The 22,007-nt window shown below is 42.9% G+C and overlaps 1 protein-coding gene across 1 annotated transcript in view; it reads right to left on the bottom strand.

Moving 5' to 3' along the window:
* Window positions 1–22,007, bottom strand: part of FUCA2 (fucosidase, alpha-L- 2, plasma) — a 114,090-nt gene that overhangs the window by 16,457 nt on the left and 75,626 nt on the right. Inside the window, exon 4 of the mRNA XM_009281566.2 lies at window positions 3,148–3,183. Coding sequence (XP_009279841.1) covers window positions 3,148–3,183 — 36 coding nt within the window. The remainder of the gene's footprint in view (window positions 1–3,147; window positions 3,184–22,007) is intronic.

Genomic DNA, 22,007 nt, shown 5'->3' with positions numbered 1-22,007 from the left:
GCCGCCCCGCGGGCGAGGGCGGAGGGGCCGGGGAGCAGCGGGGGAGCACCGCCGCCAGCCTGGTCCTTGCCCGGTCCCCGCGGCCGCTCCCAAAGCGACATCTCCTCCTTCTCCTCCTCCCGGAGAACCCGCCTGCTCCGGTCCAACGTGTGCGGCTCAGGTAAGGGGGAGGGAGGGGAGGGTCCTTGCGTCCGAGCCCCCCGAGCCGAGCTGAACTGGGGAATTTGGGAAAAGACATCCTCCTCCACACCCTGCCCTGCCCTCCCAGACCTAAGACTGTCTTCTCTCGGTGGCCAAAGTGTGGGTCCCTGGTTTACGTGGTGCTTGAGATGATGTTCGTCAAGTTCCTGGCTTTTCATACCCGTGTTCTCAGGTTTAAATGAGCCCCAGTAAAGCCGTGGGTACCCACCCGTTCGCCGAAGCATCTCTGACTGCAAGGGCAGAAAAGCCCCAGGAAGGCTTCAGGGTGTATTGCAGGGACATCAAAACTCCTCGTCCTGCCGCTTCACACATTATGCTTCAATTGCGTGTTAGGATTTTACTTCATACACTTATATCGCCTTCGGGTTTTACATTAGCAGGTGAGGCAAAAAAACGTGTGAGTCAGTATCCGTCCTCCTTCAGGAGGTAACCGCTGCAAGCGCACAGGGGATGATTTGGGGGTGGAAGCTGGCCCTTTGGGACAGAATAGGCTTCCTGCAGGATTCGGAGTAACTTTGCTGTGTAAAATGGGAGGAAGTGAGGGTCCTAGTTTACAGTGCACATATTTGAAAGTGGCCAAAGTAAAATAAATATATACTCAGTTGGGCTACTCTTTACTCAGGCTGTTCCCTGAGGTCGGGTATTAAGGAAAATGAAATTCTGAGCTCCATACTGCTGAGCACATTTTGAAAATGTGTGCTCACTCGGTTGCAAATCAGCCCTGCTCTATTGACTAAAACAAGACTGTAGGCACATACGTCCCTGGCGATGCAGGTATTTTGGATGCACTCGTACGCTCCACTGCACAAAGGTACCCGTGAACCACAATACCATCAGGGAAGCTCCAGAGTGCACTGAGGGACCTCCTCTGCTGCAGCACAAGTAGGACAGCGCAGTGCGTGGTCGGGCCTGCAGTGGACCACAATGTCCTCTTACGTTTGCTCCTCAGGGAGCGTGAAGATGAAGCAGACCATTTGCTTGGGAAGCTCAAATATATGGCTATGCCTGCTGATGAGGAGAGAGGGAGTGAAAACTTGTTTAGTCACATAGGAGCGAGTAGATTGACCTTGTGGGGCCAGAGGCTGCAAGCAAAAACAACTGTACTTGCCATTTTCTGCATCATTTTCTGCTCTACCTTTTTTTGCATCTACTTAAAAGTTATGTTGAAGGACATTTGGGACAGGGAGGAGGGAGGAGGTTCCAGGGGTTTGGTTTGTCCAAATCAGAAAGGGCTACCTCTAGGTGTGAGGTGTATTTCAGCACCGTCTGGAAGAGTGCTGCGTGAACAATGCCCTACGACTTGATGTGTACACAAGATGCCTTAACCTGGATGCAGAGGGATCACCACAGAGGTTGACAAGATTGAGACTATGTCAATGTTAGACTATGTTGGTTGTTAGCTTAACTACAAAGACTACTAACAGCGAGCTGGGTTCATTACTGGCACATCCAGTGGAAGTAAAACGATGGTGTTTCCAAAGATGTGTTGTTATTTGTAGTTTCTTACACAGAAAATTTAGGCCTCCCTGTTGCCCTACTTGATTTTGTTCTTTTAATTTTGAGGACGTGCTTCCTGCCAGCAAGTGACAAGCTTTCTCTGGTTTTCATTTTTTTGACATTTTTCTTTCATTCTGTCTTTTCTCCATTGCTGCTTCCTGTATTTTTTTCCAGCTGCTCATTGGGCACAACAAAAATACTTACATGCTGCCACACAACTGTTGATTCCCTCTTTAAAAAGAAAAGCATCATTAAAGTTGCAAAGCTGTTTAATTTTTAATGTGGTGGTTAGAGAATTGTTTTTATACTGAGATGCCATTAAAATAACCTGCTTTTTCATTCCCCCACTAACCTGGAGAACAACCGTAATGGGGACAGAAATGTGAAGCACGTAGAGAAACAATACGAGCCTTATTATTGTTTTTGCTTCTACCTCTTTCTCTAGCTGTACCATTTGATTACTTTAAAGTAGGTCACTCATTTACATCAGATGTTACCTGTGCTTCAGCTGCTCCATTTAGAAAAGAACAATTTGCATTTTAAATAACCTGCAAAATGTTTGCTTACTGCCTGTTCTTGGGGTGATTCACTTGCAACTGTTGAAGTCACAAGTTGCGGTTTCTGTTGCATATTTGTCTTCGTTTTCTAGATCCCGACGCCAGTTGTGCTGAGAAGACGATATTGTCTCCTCGCACTCCATCAGTGAGGGGTTGGTACCCCTACAGACAGTTCGCACTGTCGTTTATTTTACCACCTCCTGATCTACCATTCTCAATGCAGGATCTGTTAAGAGGCAGTATTTGTAGAGACCCTTCTAGCTAGGGGAAATAGAATGGCCTTTCTAAAAGCAGCTTTGGCAGCGGCTTATAAAATGCATCTGTTTGTTATTCTAGATCAGTACTGTATGTGTCTCGGTAGTACAGTGAGGCTGGTCGGGGGGTCCCCATGTTTATGCTGCCTGTGCTTTCTTACCCCCACTGCTTCCTCTGCTATTATCATATGCTGAAAGTAGCAACTTCCTGGTATCACTTTACAGCATCTCACTTCATCAGGTGCGGTCCAGTTTGTGAGGACAGGGTATTTTCGGTTTTTTTCTTCTTCTTAAAGCTGGCCTTTTCTTTTAGGGTTAGTGGTAGAAGATTACTTAATTTCCCTCTCTGGGCTGTCACCTCACCCATCATTGTATCAGGCCTTTACCTTCCAACTCTTTACTTCTGGTAAACCCTGGAAGGAATCCTAATCATGAGTAAGGGTGGCAACGATCTAGACTTTTGATTTAGACCCTGAAAAAGCGCAATGTCAGTGAAGTTCAGAGCCTCTGTGGCAGGCATAGCCTGTGCATCACTTCAACATTGTGGTACGCCCCACCTGACAAATTGCTAGTTTGTCAGAGCATCTCCAGGAGATTGGTGAAGAAAAAAATATTCTCCTAAAATTTCAGAGCAGCACCAGAGCCACTCCAAGAATGCTGCTTGAATTACATACCTTTAAGCAGCCTTCCACATTTAGTGACTAGATTTAAACCCACTTTAAAGGTGGATCAAGTTAGCCAAGTTTCTTGATTTGCCCAACATAGATGGGGACCAAACTGCATTTGAAATAAAGACCTGTTCAAATGCTTTCCCAGAACTTCTCCAAGATCTAGATTTGGTGGCCACGGGGCTGAGGGCAGCTCTCAGCGTGAGCGGTGAGCCCCAGGGTGCAGGGTGGAGGGGGAGGCTGCTGTTTCATATCAGCTGACTTTGTGCTCCAGTTGCGACGCAGCGCCGGTGGTTCTGTTCATGACAGCCCTCAGGCACCAACCTCAGCTACTGCAGTGCCTGTTCTTTATCTGCATGTCCACGTAGACAGTTTTCAGTTTGCTCTCTTTTTAGTGTTGTGGGTTTTGCTATACAGCTTTGTATTTTGTTCCGAAGGTGGTGAGGTTTGTGGTGAGGTACATCTTGGTGAAAAGGGAACTTTACTGCTCAGACCATAAGTCAAAAAACCACCCATTTCTCCACTCCAGGATTGACACTGTCATATTGTCATGGTTCCTCTTGAAGTCTTGCTCTTTAGCAAGAAGTAGAAGTTTCAGATAATTTGTTCCACTGCTAAGAAGCGCACCTTTGAGGTAGAGAGGTGAGCTCCTCACGCATGTTTCCATTCCTTTCATGCTTTTTTTCGTGCCCTTCTGATGAGAGATGAAAAAAAAACCTACCTGAGAATTCAGACAGCAATTCATCAATACCTCAAGCTATACCCCAGATGTTGGGTTGCAGCAGAGAGTGAAAGGCTGAGTGCAAATGACAGTCCTGCCTCAAAACTTGTACATCCCAGGATTATTTGGGGAATTTTTGGCTAGCAAACTGGTCCTTCGCAGGTTTGCAGATGACACCAAGCTGAGTGGTGTGGTCGACACACCAGAGGAACGGGATGCCATCCAGAGGGACCTGGACAAGCTGGAGAAGTGGGCCCGTGTGAACCTCATGAGGTTTAACAAGGCCAAGTGCAAGGTCCTGCACCTGGGTCGGGGCAACCCCCAGTCTCAATACAGGCTGGGGGATGAAGGGATTGAGAGCAGCCCTGCCGAGAAGGACTTGGGGGTACTGGTGGATGAAAATCTGGACATGAGCCAGCAATGCGCGCTCGCAGCCCAGAAGGCCAATGGTATCCTGGGCTGCATCAAAAGAAGTGTGACCAGCAGGTCGAGGGAGGTGATTCTGCCCCTCTGCTCTGCTCTGGTGAGACCCCACCTGGAGTACTGCGTCCAGCTCTGAAGCCCTCAGCATAAGACAGACACGGACCTGTTGGAACGGGTCCAAAAGAGGCCCACGAAAATGGTCAGGGGGATGGAACACCTCTCCTATGGAGAAAGGCTGAGAGAGTTGGGGTTGTTCAGCCTAGAGAAGAGAAGGCTTTGGGGAGACCTTATTGCAGCCTCTCAGTACTTAAAGGGGGCTTATGAAAAAGGTGGCGGCAAACTTTTTAGCAGGGCCTGTTGCGACAGGACAAGGGGGAATGGCTTTAAACTAAAGGGGGGTAGATTTAGACTAGATAGAAGGAAGACATTTTTTACGCTGAGGGTGGTGAAACACTGGCCCAGGTTGCCCAGAGAGGTGGTGGATGCCCCATCCCTGGAAACATTCAAGGTCAGGTTGGCCGGGGCTCTGAGCAACCTGATCTGGTTGAAGATGTCCCTGCCCACGGCAGGGGGGTTGGTCTAGATGACCTTTAGAGGTCCCTTCCAACCCAAACTATTCTATGATTCTATGATTCTATAATGAGTAACAGCTACGATTCCATCTGCTGCTGATCCCAGAATAGGGTGGGTGAAAGGGTGGCTTAAAATCACCCACTGAAGTGAAGAATCAGGGAAGATTTCATGTAGTAATCAGAGTGGCTGATGTTGGATGGGAAGAAAATTTACCATTTTTGGACTTATTGGAGCTTTTCATGATTAGAGTGCTCCATTTTGCAAACTTAACAAATGTCAGATTCTCTTCTTAAAGGACAAACTTTCTGGCTGATGCAAAGGAAATAAAATGTTTTTGACAGCTGGAGATATTTGAGCATCTAGGAAGAGTGAAACCCAAAAAACTCTTACTCTAGAGATTGACTTGACTATCTGGGGGCTTGGAACCTAGGGAAAAAGATAAATTTTGGCTAGGTAGGTAGGTAGCTAGCTGTTAAGGTTTGCCTGTATCTCCCTCTGCACTTTTATCTCCCAAAATGGCTAGACTCCAGTTTCTTGGATCCAATTTCCATATACAAGAGTCCTGCCAAGGTCTATGGGAGCAGAGTTCAGTGTTTGTGAAGAAGACATCAGATGTGCTTTGGGAGGGCGGTTAGAAAGATGGTGTTTTTCAGTCATCAGATGGGAGTGAGGGGGGAGCAGCCTCATGGTGTGAAGAACACTCATAACTAAAGCAGCTGGTTTTGGTACATTATATGAAAATATGGGAGTTACGGGAAAACATGATTCTCCATTGTATCAAGCAGGACTTGTTTGCAACAGAAATCAAAGTACAGAACTTTGCAAGAAGCCCAAGGCAGGTGATTTGGGGTAGAAAACTGGAGTAGAAGTTAAGACAAATCATTGTTGTTGGGGATTTGGAAAGATTTACAGTTGGACTCGATGATCTTAAAGGTCTTTTCCAACCTAAACGATTCTGTGATTCTAAACTCAACACGACTGTCCCTAAGTCCACATTAATATTTTTCCATCAATATGAAAATTTGAACAATCGGAAAGAGGCAGCAACCATAACCATATGAAATTTGACATATGCTTATAGAATTTAAGCATCTACTTCTTCATAATAATCTGGAAACACACTTAGACCATCATCCCACAATATTAAATCTCATTCCAGTCATCCTTACGTGTAACTTGTAGTTTCAGAAGCGTGCTGAGGAAAAATCTGGGAATCATGTAACATTTTGTACTGCACACATTGATAAAGTTTAAGTCTGCCTGAAAACTGGTTTAGTTTATAGGATTAGATGAACGTGCAGGGAAGAAGTGTGTGCCAGAATATAGTCAGCCATTTCTAATATGAGTTTATACCATAATGCATATGAAATAAGAATCTGCCTGTTTTATACTGGACTAAAAGATATTATTCCACACCAACTCTTGCAGAATAACTGGAGTAGGTTCTTGGTATTAGCCCAGCCTGATTAAGTGTGAAAGGGGCAACACTGGGAACACTATGGTTTACAAATACAAACCATGTATACTGTGTGTCATTTACACATGACCCAGTTTCTGGGACAACAACTTTACGATCAAGTGTTCAGACTTGGGCTCAGGCTTAAACAAAAGAAGCATTTTCTAAATGTGGTAATAGTCTTTGTGGTTGCCTAAGTAGAAACTGGACTGCAAACATTCACAGCGTAGGATTTAATGCGTATTTTGCAGCATCTAATCAGCAGCTAACTGTGGGATCTGTTCCGCGTTTTGCTACTGTGTGTGTTTTAGTTTCTCAAGGCCCTTTGGCATTTAGCACTTCCTGCTGGTGTGTGGCTTCTAGCAAGTAACCATTTAATATCAGACCACGCATCAAGTATGAAGCCTGAAGAAGTGATCTAAAGAGCAGCTGAAGAAGACTTTTTATTCCTTCCTTACATTCATGCCGAGTGTAAACAACTTGTTCCAAAAAAGCATTTGTTTTGGTTTTAAAACCGGAATGTTTCATCAATCAAATCCATCGTTAGCATAAATCATTTATCTTTCTTCCCCCCCCCGCCTCCTGCTCTTTTTGCCATTATTTCCTGAAAAAGCAGGCACTATTTAAGGTGAAAGGGCTGGGGATAGTTCGCAGATTTTTCAAAGATTAGTGAAGAATTTACATTTTTATTTATTTTTGCTTTTTGAAGTCAATCTTTTCAGTGCCAGAAGTTCTGTAGGATTTCAGTTTTCAATTACACCAGTATTAGTCCTGCTTCTGAATTTTTAGTAGTGCTCATTGAATATGCTTTAGCATAAGGCAAAGTTATCTTCAGTGGTAATCTTTTTTTTTTCCCTTTTTTTTCCCCTAGCATTTTACCTAGCATGTTGCTATTTCTAACAGTTGCAGAAGTTAGTTTTTCTCACGTACAAACCAAGTGGCACAAATGGAAAAATATCTAGAAGAAAATAGAAAATCCTGGCTTTAGTATTCCAAGTTCAATCACTCTTCACTTTATCTTTGAAATTGTCAGTCTTAAAACCCACCACAACAAGGGATGCTCTTGCTTTTCATTCATGTGGAAAGCACTGTGATCTTCCTGAAATAGAAGCAGAGTTTGTAGGCAGTCAACACTTCCCTCGGTGGTGAACTGAGAAAACTTGTTCCCCATCACGCAATTCTGATGCAGAATTGGACTTTTAATATGTTGTGTTGTATAAATTCTATGAGTGCCTTTAGTATTGTTAGGATTTTTGAGTTTTGAAAGGCTGAAGCAGTGAAATATTAGCAAATTATATCAGTATCAAGGTATAATGGGCTCAGAAGCGTTGGCACTGCTTTAATACAGCCTGCAACTTCAAAGCCGCTATGCTTTGCAAGTCTGCCGTGCTCTCAGGTGGAGGACTTTATAACGAAGTGGAGCTAAAAAGCAGCTTGAACTACTGCACGCTTTGGTGGTAAGACACTTTCTTACCCTCTCTCTTCTCTCTCATGTTTCTTATGTATTTCTGGCACATCCTGGATTGCCCTTCCCATTTCTCATGCTGTTGTTAAAACCGCTTAGCCACATTCAGAGAAATGCAGGGCCGAACAGCGAGGGGCTGGGAGGGAAACGTGGAAGAGGAAGCGTTCTTCCGGAGGTGGCAACGTGGCGACTCTTCACATGTTAAAATATGGTGTGTAAATGGCTTCTCTTTGAAATAATGATCACGTTTTTTACTAAAGGTCTTATTTTTCAGAAAATGTAGCATTTAATGGTTATTTTTAAACATGTATTTTACAGCTTGCCCTACATTTTTTAACGTTTGCACAATTTACAGTATCAAGAAGAAAAACTTGTTTGGGGAGAGTGGACTCCTATTAAAAGCAGTTGCTTTTTCTTCACCTTCAACTTCAGACATGACTTCAGTCCCGCACACAAATTGTGTTGGCTCCCACTTGGGGAATTTGGCCAGCTGCACAGTACCACACACTATTCCTGTTTGCTGGATGCATCAGTCGGTAGCTCAGTTTTGGCACCTTTACCCAAGTCGTTCCTATCCAAACTATACTGGAAATAGAAGGCACTCATCTCTTTCTTCCTTTCACCTTCTCCCCACTCTTTCACTCCCCTCTCCCTTACCAGCTTCTTTTCTATCTTCTCCACAGCTTCCAATAAATCATCCCATTTCTATTGTGTCGATAGCCTACATACCACTTTTGATGATCCTCTGTCTAGGTCTGGCTGTGTATGTGTTAGCTTCTGTCCTGCCCACTCAAGTCTGATGCACGCCGGTGCTTCCCAGATGTTGGAGGCTCTTTGACCCCAGAGGCTGAGATGTGAATGGACTGGGAACCCGCAAACATTACGTTTATTTTCTGACTGTCACAGGGAGATAAAGGTCAGAATTTGTACAGGCAGAGCAGACATTTGTTCAGTTTTAGGAATTCATTGGGAAGGGAAAAAAAGATCTCCTAAAAATTGAAAAAAAAGGGTTGCTGAACATTAGGAATGGAGGAGAAGTGCTTCAGAGTCTTTTCAAGATAAAGCTTGGCACAGTGCTGAGGATCAGGAAAAGGCTGAAGTCTGGCACAATCCCTACGTTATTTAAAGTTCTTAAGTTAGCTAAAGTTTCTTTCAATACAAATGTACCCCGACGAAATAAGAGTTTTGTGAAAAAAACACATTTTTGTAGAAACAATCTTGATTTCAGGGACATTTCTGCATTTTCAGGAGAAATATCTGACAAAATTTGAAAATGGTAAATTGTCACTTCAAAAATTTAGTTTAAGGTTTTTAGAATTTTTCATTATATGAAAATTGGGTATAGGAGGGTTTTTTCTTCTGGTTTGGGGAGCAGGCATAGGAATGAAGGCAGCAGCGAAGTGTCAGAATTTCCCTGGCACAGAAATGTGATTATTCTAAGGGTCCCCATCCACCTACACAGGGCAAGTGTAACCCTGCCACTTTACTTTGTCATGGCTAAATCATTGGATATCAAATTCTTTAAAGGTTCAAATGCCTTCTTGAAAGAATAAGGATATATAAGGAAGTATTTCATGGAACCAGGCCCTAAAGAGCACGTTGAGCAAAGCTCCCCCTCCAGAGCATGTGTGTTTGCTTTTTCCGTTTTTGGGGAAGAATCACAGCTTTTAAGGTACATCTGTGACTAATATACACAGTACTCAAGAAAATTACAGGCACCAAGTAGAATTGGTGTTGAGGTATTGTTTTGTATCAGCTACAAGCACAGTAAAGAAGGGGTTGCGGTGCATTTGCAGTTGAATGTGTCCTAATTGCAGGCCGCCTTTGTGTTCAAACACAGGCAGCTATATTTAAACTTTGTGAGTGAAAGGATAATTAGCAGTCATCTGCTTGCCACTTTTTTATTTATTTCCTCTGTTGCCCAGTGTCAGGGCTGACAGTTAATGTTAGTGGTTTAAACCACCAATTAAACTGTGAACTTTTTATATGAAAAAAGATGAGTGCTACCAAAGCGCAGCATGAAAAGGCAGCATCTACAAGACATAATTCTGATTTTTTTCCTGCTTAAAAGCAGTTTTGGCAGTGGACGTCCCAAGTCATGATACGAGCTGCTCTAGCCCCAAGGATGAAGCACGGCATGCTGCTTTCGTTACTTGGGCTATAGGCACCTCTTTCTGTGTTTCTCTGAGTAGACTCTCAACTCTGTATCCTTAGGAGTATCCTTAGGAGTGAGCCAAGAGGGAGAGTTACAGCTCCCCAGGGGCACGGCATCTTTCTTCCAGCCTTTAGACTTTTGAGCCCTGAACATTTAAAAAAAATAATGGTGTCTTCCTGTTATGCCTTGCTGCAAACAAAACTGAATGGCAATATTTCACACCGTGTTTATTTTAGTGCATAGCAAATCCAAAAAATATGCTGCCACCCAGCTATTTAAGTCTTTGGAAACACATCTGCTATGAATTTTGCCTTATTCTTTGGAAGTTGAGATAAACAATGGCTTTTGATCTGCAAATAGCAAAAATCATTTTGGGGAAAGATTTTCAAAGGATTGATGCAGTAATTTTCAGAGCTTTCTCTTATTTATATAGTCAATTTGGGATTTGTCTAATGGGATCTTCACAAGGTGAACTAGTGAATGTATATATGATTTTGTAATGTATATATGATTTTGTAGGTGATTTTGGCTCACAAGCCAACAGCGCCCATTTCACTCCGTGGTATGGATGTTTATCACTGGGCACATGGTACATGAGCACGTTGTACTACAGCTTGTGCATTTAGTGGTCTATCAGAAGCAGCATCTGAAAGCTATACCCTTCCAGTGCAGAATCTGCCAGAGCTGGAGGGAAACAGCAGAGTGTTTCTGCTGACTTTCTTTCAGCTATAGGGGTGAAAGACTTTGGGGTGAGCTTGGGGCTTCGGCCGTGCTACCTGCCCTTTTTTGGCTCTGTGTCAAAGAGCTCTCCTGATCATCACCAGACCCTGGAAGGAAGTTCCTCCCCTTGCAGCTTCTATGAGGACAAATAAGGCCTTTCACTGGGTGCCTGCCGTGGAGGCAGCATGAGGGGGCAGGCAGCTCTGCAGATTTGCCCATCCTTGGGTGAGGGAAGGTGGCACGCTATCTCAAAATAGAAGGTAAAAGCCTAATAGCAAGTTAGATGCTACTTTGAAATCACTCTTAACTCAAGCTGGGTTAAGTAAAATGCAAACGAAAGCACTTTTTTACAATGTCTAAAATAACGCAGCTGCCAGTCTTTTAAAAAGAGAAAGGAAACATCACCGACAGAGCGAGTGCTGGCAAGATGTCTGTAACCAGTCTGCCAAATTCAGGGGGAAAAAGACCCATCAGACTTAGTCTTGGTGTCGGCAGTTTAAGTAAAGATTTTCTTTACTTATTTGCTTATGTCTTCTATGAAGTTTGTAATTATATTGTCTGTTTTGGATAGTTTTGCACTTTGGTGGAGTTGTTGTCATTTATTAAAATTAGAAATCATCTACTGCAAGCAACACACAAGTTGGTATCACATAAATTCCTGATGAGTGAAAGCAACTCAATGGAGCACACAGCTTTTGCAACTTTATTGCATTATTGTGTAAACTCTGTGGGGAAAAAGATATTTGTTCCACTAGTTCTAGGCCAAGATTGGAAAAGTGCTGCAAGCACAGGAGGGGACATGTGTAAAGGAGGTTTCTTGGGAGTGAGATTTATTGGGCTGGGGAATAGTCTCCCAGGAGGAACAGTGAAAGCTACCCTGCTGGAAGCACTTAAAATCAGAGCTGGAAATGCACTAAAAAGTCTGTGAAAAGAAGCTGTTTTGCAGTGGCAATGAGCAGGGTCTTTTGCAGTTGTGGTTTTTTTTATTGTTCTGTGTTTAGGCCAAGTCAGGAATGACAGTGGGGGACACAGGACTGAACATACAAGCCATCCGCCTGCACCAGACCCACTGGGCTAAGGAGATAAAGATGGATCTTGCTTTTTGGCTGGATGGAAGAGCCACATCTATGTCCCCCCATCTGTGGCAGTGCGAAAGCAGAGGGAAGTGAAAGAGATGGAAAGGAATTCTCCCAAGCAGCAAAGAAATAACTGACAATAAGATAAGTGAAATGAAAGGACAAAACCAAAGGAAATTCTCCCTCAGTATTTTGAAGAGGAGTTGCGTTACACTCACTTTTACCTTAGGCTTAAGATAAATATATACTTAGATGAATTTCGATAATATTTCAAGTATTTAGCTGAATTCTAGGCAATGGGGTCTTGACAGTGAGAAGTTCATTGAATAAACAAGTTTTGTCTGCCTTCTAAACCCATGGCTATTTTTAAAGAAATGATGTCAAGGAGATTTTAATTCAGACACTAATTAGTAAAGTGAATTCTAATACTTATTAGAACTCCATGCTTCTGCTCCAGTGAGTTTGTCTCAGTTATATATACGCCATAGAGGAAATAAATCCCAGAAAACTAAACTTCATGCATATCATGTATGAAGTAAATGAGATTTGATCCAAAATGTTTTTATACAGACGTTGATTATCATAATAATGGGAGATAGGGAAAAAAATCCAGAAAGAGCTCTGTAAATGGCAAATACGCGTCTCTCAGACTCAGGATTAGATGCTTCAAATTATGCACATTTATAAGAAGGACCTGAGTTTTAAAAATACATGCAAATGATTTCCTGTTCTAATCCTTTTAAATGTTAATAAAAGCTATCAAAATATGTGCACTTTTCAGTAGTCCTAATCTCCATTTGTTAATGGGAGCTTAATCTTTTTGAAACAGAGTTTTTGCGGGAGTGGCTTTCATGTTTTGAGGCAATTTGGGATCACTGTGAAAGTGATTCAGCCAGTGTAATAATTGTACCAAGCAGAAATCAGAAGCCAGGTTCAGTGGCATTTGGTAGGTGCCAGATGTCTGTGGGATTCACTCTGACGCTGAAGACTCCTGCAATAAAGGCTGGTGTGGTTCAGGGAACCGAAATTCCTTGCTTGTCTTCTAACGGAACATCTTCCCTCTGTGCCGCTCTGAGGGATGTAATGTCCTTAGGTGGATTGCTCTGAACCTGGGAATTTCTATAACAGCACTGAACATTGGCTGAGTCGTGTGGACAGTGGGCATTGAAATACTCTGCCATAGAACCACAGGGCAGTTTTTAGTAGGGTTGCATATTTTATATGTAAAATTGCAGTTTGGCTTCTTCTGTTGAGAATTCATGACGTGCAAGGAATAAGAGCATATCAGGTATGGCCTGTCCATAGGCATTGATAGGTTCTTGGTGTAGAATATATATTTTCATATATACACATGCTTGCCTGTCCATAGGCATTGATAGGTTCTTGGGTATGATGTGTGTATATATGAAAAAATAACTAACCACCTTCAGTTCAGTCCAGTTCATTTAAATGATGTTTTTCTAAACCACTGAAATATAAGCATCTAGCTATCGGACTGGTGGAGCCTTGCTTTCTCTGCTAGAAAATACAGGTACAGAGTCACAGGTAAGGAAGGAACCAATTGGTAGCTATCAGCCGTCTCCAAGAGAAAGGCTGATGGCTGGCCACGCAGACCCTCGCTCTGAACGGGGAAGCAGGTTTCGGTCACTGTGCTTTGAGATTGCCACAGAAGCAGAAAGGGCTGGGCACCCCCTTCTTTTCCCCCTCCGGTCTGTGCTGACATTTTCCCTCCCATTTCAGTGTATTTGGTGTAGCGTTAGTAGATAATATGGACATTTTGATCCCTCAGCAAATGCATTGGCTTTGAGAAAAAGGAGGAGAACCAGCACTTTTAGCAGAGTGAGCATTCTTCAACAGAGCATGCAACGTGGGCTATGCCAGCATGGCAGCGTGGTCCAGCCAAGCCATCGCTGTGACTGCAATCCACCCGAGCTTCACCTTCAGCTGCTGTGCAGTCCTCCTCTTCTAAACACAGCAGTACACTGCTGCTGAAGTCTAATGCGATGTTTCTGGGCTTGTGATTTCATTGTGACTTTCCAGTGTTTAATACTGTTTTGGTTTGGCTCTTACAGTCACATTCTCAGCTGGTTTTTTCAATGGCTGCTGGGCTACTTTGGTGTTGAAAACTTCTGAAAACATGATCCTGCCATGCCCAGGCATTCAGAAATTAGGAGAAAGAGAAATAGACAGAGAAGTTTACTGTTTTGTTTTTTTTTTATTTTAAGTGAAGTTATAATACGCTTTCTATGTCATCCTCATGTTTCTGGAGGCTTGATTCATGATTTTTGTACACTTGTGGCTGGCAATGCTGCTATTGACTTGAAAGGGCTTTGGCTCAGGCCATACATCGCTGCAGATTTTGTCCCAGGAAGACCTCTTTACAACACTTTACAAAGATGAGGTGACCTGAAGTTCAATATCACAGTCCTTTGGAAAGCAAAAGTCCCTTTGGGACCAGACTGGGTTTTTTTCAGTTCCAGCCTCTTAAGAAAATCATGATGTAAGCAGGCATGAGATGCATTAACATGTTTTGTGATTGCCCAGGCTCAATAACAATCAAAATAAATGTGAGATTGTTTTCCAAAGGAAATTAAACAAGGAGCAAGTAGAAAGCATCTACAGCAATTTCATAGTAGGCAACATTATATAGCGTCTTCTACCTTCTTCCTGTGAAAGCCCTATGAAGGTACACTTGATGACGTGGGGGTCTCCAGGCAGCCTTGCTTCACACGAGGGGGTCTCCAGGCAGCCTCGCTTCATGCAAGAGGGTCTCCTCGTGGGATGAGAGCTCTGCCTGGGCTCCTTGTTACTTAGGTAAGGACAGGAAAAGGGGGGGATTGTCTGTTATGCACAGAGTTACTCCAACCTCTTCTGCCTGTGAGTGGGAGTGAGGAACGTGTTGGCTCTTCTTCTCTGACATGAGGGATATTACCTCCTTCCATTCAGCTAGTCCTTTTATTATGGTATCGAAAGGGCAAAAAAAGTACGGACTCAGATAGCAAAGGAAAATGGAGACAGTTTAAAATATGAAAGATCCCCAACAGGAACAGAAGCAATTCCTTCATTCCAATTTTTGACACTTCTTTGATAATCCCACCATTATGTCCACAAACAGAGCAAATGATTTTTTTATCTAGAAAAATCAGTTAGTTCTCCTCTGCCTCTTCTACTTCATCTCCAGCAAACCACTTTTTGGCTCTGCTCCCTTGGTTCCTGTTCAGTGGAAAATCTTTATTCTCCAGATCTTTTGCACTGCAATGCCCACCAAGTGTGAGAAAAGTGGGGATGCTCTCCGTCTAGCATCAATTACTGCGGGAGCCCATCTGCCTGTGGTGGTCAGCAGAGCTGACATGCTAGACCCTTACCAGCTCCAGCTCTGCCCTGCCACAGAGGTGAGGAGAATTGTCCATGGGTCAGCATTTTCCAACAGGTCCGTGAAGGAGCCTAAAAACACAGACTATACAACAGAAAACAGCAAATGAGTGGGTTGGTGGCATTAAACAATTTGTTTGCATTATAGTAATTTCTTGAAGGGAGTCTCACTCGTGAATAATCTTTTTTATTTTTTTTTCCATGCAATGAATGTATAAGGCAACGGAGGTCTCTTTTGCCTTTGTTCATGATATTTTCAGTCCTATGAGTCCCAAGAGCTTAGGTAGCCTTCCTGCTGCAGGAGGAGGGAAATGGAAAAAAGTTGGAAAAGTCAAGCTTTTTGGCTTTTGTGAGGATGCTCAGGTTCATCAGAACACGGTCGAAATGGGATGTTTTGCCTAGCCATAAAGTAGGATTAACCCCCTTGTAGCTCCTGTTTTGTTACCTCTTACTTACTCTAGTTATTTTTGGTAGGACTTCAGAGCTAAGAGCATCCTTACGATTACTGCAGCATCTGGCCTTGTCACCACTAAAACAGCTTTCCCTGAGCCCAGCAATACACCTTATACCGTATGCTCCCAACTGCCCCTGCGGTCTTCTGACCCATTTGGTGTACCTCCCGTTACCTATCACCTCCATACATTTGTTTAGGTGCCTTAACCTCTCCAGCTGCCCGGCTGACTGCCAGGGGACTGCTGGGGGAAAAACGCGGTGGGCGAGAGATTTTGTGTCTCGGGAAGATGCTGCCGTGTGAGGCTGATACACTAGGTGGGGCGGTTGTTATGCTGATCAGCAAAAGCCATCTCTCCAGCGCCGGATTTCTGCCTAGATCACCAACCTGCTCACAGACGAAAGGATTTGAAATATAGGCTTGTTTATACGAAGTGAGCAGCCCTCCTGCAGCAGAGCTGGTAGATTGCCCTGAGCTGGTTTCGGCTCGGTTCTGCTCCTTCCCGGATGAAGTCATGGCAGAGTCATAATTAGTTTCAGTGTCTTCAAATGCAAACTCAGCTGTCTTTAAAAGCACAAAACTGGAGTGGGATGGGATGGCGTGGCAGCATTTTAAATTTCCTGAAGGTCCCCCCTTTTTTAAAAAAAATCCATAAAATGTATATTTAAACAACACAAAATGTTACTATCAGCCATTGCTCTTCCCTCACCCAAGGTAATGCTGCAAGCTTGACATTATCGGTTGTACTGGTGAAATTGGATCTCCTTGTAGTATTGATTCTGCTGTACTTTGGTCAGGGCTTGCGGGTTTTGTATTGATCCGTCAAAGAGAAACTGCTGAGGAGCAGGTGAGCAAGATCTGTTGTCTGTGTCGTTTGGGAACTAATAGAAGCTCTTATTCTCTGCCGGCAGCCTGTTGCACACCTGGACATTGATTCATTATGAGAGAAGCAGACTTTAATTAGAGCCAGGTTTTCCAGCATTTGTACAGCATGCTTTGACCCCGGTCCACAGCAAGTTCATAAAGGCAGACTCTCAGGCTGAGTTGTTCATTTATTATGTAGTCTTCTGAAAAAGAAACCATTAAAATAATTGGACTAAAATTTTTGTATGTGCTGGACCTGAAGTAGTCTTTTCTAAAACAAAATTCAATGGGATCTATAAAATGTGTTCAGAAATACACATCTAGACCTCTGTTGGCATTGTGCATTGAAGTAGATATTGCTTACCCTGATCTTTTCCTGGCCTGCTAGAGATTTAGATTTGATGTATGCAGCTCTAAGGGCAGATGCAGAATCCCTTGACTGGTGTGAAAGAGCCTTGAAACAGGAATTCCTTCTCCCAGCCTGAAAACTCCAGCATTAGAAAGGCTTTCCCCAGAAGCCTAAAAGTGAGACATCACTCATTCTTTCCAACCTCAAAACAATTTTATGGCAGGAAGAAAATTTTGTTTTCCTTTTTTCTTTCTTTATTCTTGGAGGAGGAGGGCCTGGCTAGATTTTTGCTTTTAGACTGTATTTCATGAGAAACACCCCAGTAATGTTAAGTGGTTCATATACAATTGATAAGTATCAAAGATAACATCAAGGCGTTCATGTATGCTAGTGTGTGTGCAACAGAAAATTTTTTCTATATGAAATAATAAAAGTATAGACACTAGATATATGACTAAAAGTAAGCTAAAGCCGTTTTCCCATGCCATATCCTCCAAATGAAACATGAAAAGAACACTCTTACTAAATTATCAAAACATTTCTCAATTATTTATTCAATACTGCCTGAAACGATCATGAGAAGTGACTCAGTGAAAAATGACTGTATCATTTTGTGGAATGTAACCCATATCCTATAAAATTATATTATTAAAGTAGTACAAACAAAACCAGAAGTCCAGTAAATTACAGTTGTAAGTTCTAGCCACCTCCCACATAGATGTGCAGGTGAATATAATGGGGGGGAGGAAGAAAAAAAAAAGGGCCCTTACAATAGCTCTTGTTAGCCAGGTCCCAGCCGAGTACAAGCCTCTAGCAGTCATACTCTTCAGCAACCCCCAAGCAGCCATTGCAGCGTCTGCAAGACGAAGGAGCCAAAGCTCCCTCACCCCACAGCACCCACAAGAAATGCTTGGTGTGTTTCAGCCCCAGTGGCTCAAGAATACCCAGGACTGCTGCAGGCTTTCTGAAAGCTTTGGGGCAGGCTGTGTTGCGTGGTGGAGGATCTTCACGTCCTGGACTCTGGGGAGGAGGCATGGTGTAGTTCCATCCAGGTCTTGAAATGTGTAGTTGATAATATCCTTATGTCAGGTTGAAAAGCATAGTTGTTATTTTTACCAATTTGAAAATTATGCACTGTCCTGGTTTCGGCAGGGATAGAGTTAATTTTCTTCCTAGTAGCTGGTACAGTGCTGTGTTTTGGATTTAGCACGAGAATAATGTTAATAACACACCAATGTTTTAGTTGTTGCTGAGCAGTGCTTACACTAGTCAAGGACTTTTCAGCTCCCCATGCTCTACTGACTGAGAAGGCTGGAGGTGCACAAGAAGCTGGGAGGGGGCACAGCCAGGACAGCTGACCCAAACTGGCCAAAGGGACATTCCGTACCATGTTTCAATTGCATTGTGCATCACTTGCTTTGTATATTCTATTATTATTATTACTGTTTTACTTTATTTTATTTCAATTATTAAACTGTTCTTATCTCAACCCACGAGTTTTCTCACTTTTACTCTTCCGATTCTCTCCCCCATCCCACGGGGGTGGGGGGAGTGAGCAAGCGGCTGTGTGGTGCTCAGTTGCCAGCTGAGGTTAAACCACGACATGCACTAACCTATTTTGGATTCAGATACAACATTGACCTAAAGATGCAATAAATAAGGTGGCCTTCTTCACTGCTTGTCACAGGCTTAGGACAACGTAGTATCTGAATGCTTCCTTTTAGGTTAACTGTTCAGAACGCTTCCAAAGTGATTTAGTTCTTGATTTGGACATAAAAGCCCATGGGAGATGTACAGCAGAGAATGTGCATGTTCTGGCTAAGCGTATTAGAAGGTTTGCTTATTGCACTTGACTTTTCTTTCATAAAATAGAAATGTGATCGTTAAATCTGTAGTAGGAGAGTCTCTTTGTGAACTGGTCTGGTTCAAAAATTGATGCTATTTCCTTAGTTACCTTTAAAAATCATCTTTTTCCAAAAGAAGGATGGCAAAATTAATACAAAGTCACTAAAAATGTTAAATTACTAAAATGTTACAGGACTTGTATAACTGTGCAGAGAACAACTAGGCTGCATGGCAAATTTCTCACACGGATAGGCATTGACAAGATTGTTCCTTTAATTTATATGGGCTCATTGAAACATGCGGGGCCAGCACAATCTTCTTCTTCATCTCTGCCATGTCATCTTGTAAGCCACATAACAGCAGCTTAAGAGCATGTACCTCCTTAACTGATTTTTATTTGTGCTCATCATAACCACTTCACTGTTGTTTTCTCCTCCTGTATTTTCTGGGCCTTCTATGAGTTCTTGTGCTTAGTTTGTAGCGTTCCACCATCCCCGACAGCCTTCACTCAGCTGAGCAGCTGCCCTGGCCTGGATTGTCCACACCACATGTAGAAGAAGCTTTTTGCTTTTGGTGTAGCAACACAACCCTTTGTTTGGAGGTCCCTTTCCCGGGACCGGCTGGCAGGGGGTGGAGGTGGGCTGGCCGGAGGGGATGAGTGAGTGTACCATGCTGTCTCTTCTGCCTCCATTCCTGAAAGCCAAACAGGAAAATGAATTACCTGGATCTGTGTTATTGTTTCCAAGTAAGGCTAACCAGAGCAAGCCATGGTCATGCTGGCAGAGCTGCAGCAGAGCACCCCGCTGCACAGAGGAGGAGCTGAGCTTGCTGTGTGGGCCCAGGGCACCTACGTTGGTGGATGGCCTTAGCTCTTTGGGAGGGTGTTTTGCAAATCAGTGTTGCTTGACAGTGTCCTGGTCTCAGTGTGGTGTTTTATAACAAAAGGTGGAGACCAGTTAGACTAAAATTCATCCCAGGAAGGTTCCAGAATGAGTTATGTTGAACGGTTGGCAAGTACTTAGAAGACAGTAAAGTCAATAACTAAATGAGAACAAATGTGTGGTAAACCCATTTGATTTTCTACTTTCGGAAGACTAAGTTGCCTAGTGAAGGAAAACACTAGATATATCTTGATTTTATATATCTTGACATCAAAAAGGTTTTGAGACTGTTCCACAGGACTGTGTTTTAGACATAAGCTAAGGAAACATGGCCTAGATGTAATCACCATGAAGTGGGTGTACAACAGTTTGATAAATTGCTCTCAAAAATTTTTATCAGTAGTTTTCTGTCAGACTAAAAGGGCATCTCAGGCAGGATCTTGCAGGGGGCAGTCCTTGGCCCAATTCTACTCAATACTTCAGTTTTGATTTGAATGTAGGATTACAGAACACCCTTGCAAAATTTGCAACTATTACCAAGCCACCAAAGTTGCAAGCACTTGGGAGGACAGCACTGGGAGTCAAAACGGTCTTCACAAATTCAAGCAAAGAGGTAATACAGCTTTCGGTCAATTGGCATACTCCTCCTTTGGCCTGGTTTTCATATAACCACGGCACACATCGAAAGAATTATTGAAATCCAGGTAAAATTCCAAAGCACTTGAGAGGTTAATCACTGTCAAGTAATTTATGCCCAATGCTAAGATTTTGTAAGGATTGAAAATAAAGATGTTTGAAAAAATGCTTTGGAGAAATGCTGAAGCTACCACATAGAAACATACCATGTCAAGTTTTCACTAAAATGCTTGGAGTTGGGGGTTGTCAGACTTGAAGGCTTGCCTGAGAGGGCAAGTAGAGAGCAGAAGGTTTGGGAGGTTAAGACGGCATGTGATTGTGCCATATGCCCACACTGCTAAACTGAGAGCAAATTAGAGGAAGGGAATTATCAAAAGACAGTATGCCTGTGCTTGAAAACCAAGATGGAAAATGGGGAATAAAAGAGGAAACAATCTTCATTGTAATCCCATTGTCCATGCTGACCACAGTGATGAAAGAAGAAGACATTGCCAGTGAAATAATTAGCTATTTCAAATGCATTACATTTTAATAATTCAAACACTATTAATAACGTAGGTAAAAAGAATATTTCAAATATATTTTTGTCAGGGTCCTTCTATAATATTCTCTTCCTCATTGAAGCCAAGAAGCTTATACTTCTCACCACCCTGCAATGTGAAGAGAAGGACAACATAGCTCTAAAATACCTAACTGCCTTTTGTAACAGCTTTAATGAGCTTTTTCATATTGCTCTCAAGAGGGCAGCTTTCCCTGCATTTCTAAATATGCTCTCTGGGCAAATTCAAGCAGCATGTTCCTGATGAAATTTTGTTATTTTTAGAAATAAATGAAGCAGGATACATCATTTCCCCTCCTACACCTTTGTTGATGCTTTAATATAAAGACCTGTGTTCAGAAGTTAATTACAGCATCCTAGATTGCACACCAAATAGGCACTGCAACTGCAAGTGGGTGCTATTGTAAGGGGAAAAGAAAAGGAACAATGCTGTAAAAATGTCGCTTTGGAGTTCTTTTTATGTCTGATTACCACCCCAGGAAAACAGTGCTGACTTGTTTGCCACAAAAGGGATTAAACTGCCTCACATGACACCCTGGGAATGGATGCGCAGGTGAAAGGCATGTTACAATAAACAGAGTATTTTGGGTAATAGCTAAGGAGGAAAGAAATACCACAAACCAACTTGTCATGCGTATTTGGCCCCTTTTTGAACTTTTACGCAATCTTATATGCTGTTTCACTTAGGAGGAGAAATTGATAATAGAAACAGGAATGTCTTCGATTTCTTCATCTGTTTGTACACCAAGTTCTGTTTCCCTGAAGACAGCGGGAGTCAAACAAGAGAGCATAATTTCATTGCCTGCAGATCAGTATTTTTCAGCTGGCATTTGTGTCCCTAGGTTTTTCTTGGGATGTTTTTCCAGAGTTTCCCTGGCTTCATTGTTGCATCCTCAGTCAAATTCTCTGGTCTTTCTGCCCTGCTTCCCCAGACATGCATGCTTCTGAGCAAAGCATCCAAGCAATTTGAACCAGATTTATAACATGTTGTTGAGTTCATCATAATAGACCTCTCAGCAGTGGAAGTTTTTACGTTGCATTAGCAGTTTACCCTCTGGCTCCGTGCTGGAGTGGAGCACTGTTAGAGTTTTGACTCAGAATAAAAAGTTTGGGCTGCTGAATTATCAGCATTATTACCTGAAATGACTCTGGGGTTTCATTTTTCTTCTGCTATACTGGCCAGCTGTGGTCTAGTGAAAGTACAGCCTATGGTGACACAGTTGCATCCTGAGCTGGAAAATATTTACGTTGTCTGTTCATTCAGCAAAAGCAAACTCTCTCTAA

The sequence above is a fragment of the Aptenodytes forsteri genome, unplaced genomic scaffold (assembly GCF_000699145.1).
Source record: "Aptenodytes forsteri isolate BGI_AS27 unplaced genomic scaffold, ASM69914v1 Scaffold82, whole genome shotgun sequence".
NCBI classification, from domain to species: Eukaryota; Metazoa; Chordata; class Aves; order Sphenisciformes; family Spheniscidae; genus Aptenodytes; species Aptenodytes forsteri.
The sequence above is the reverse complement of the archived record's forward strand: the minus strand, read 5'-3'. Positions and strand labels throughout refer to the sequence as shown.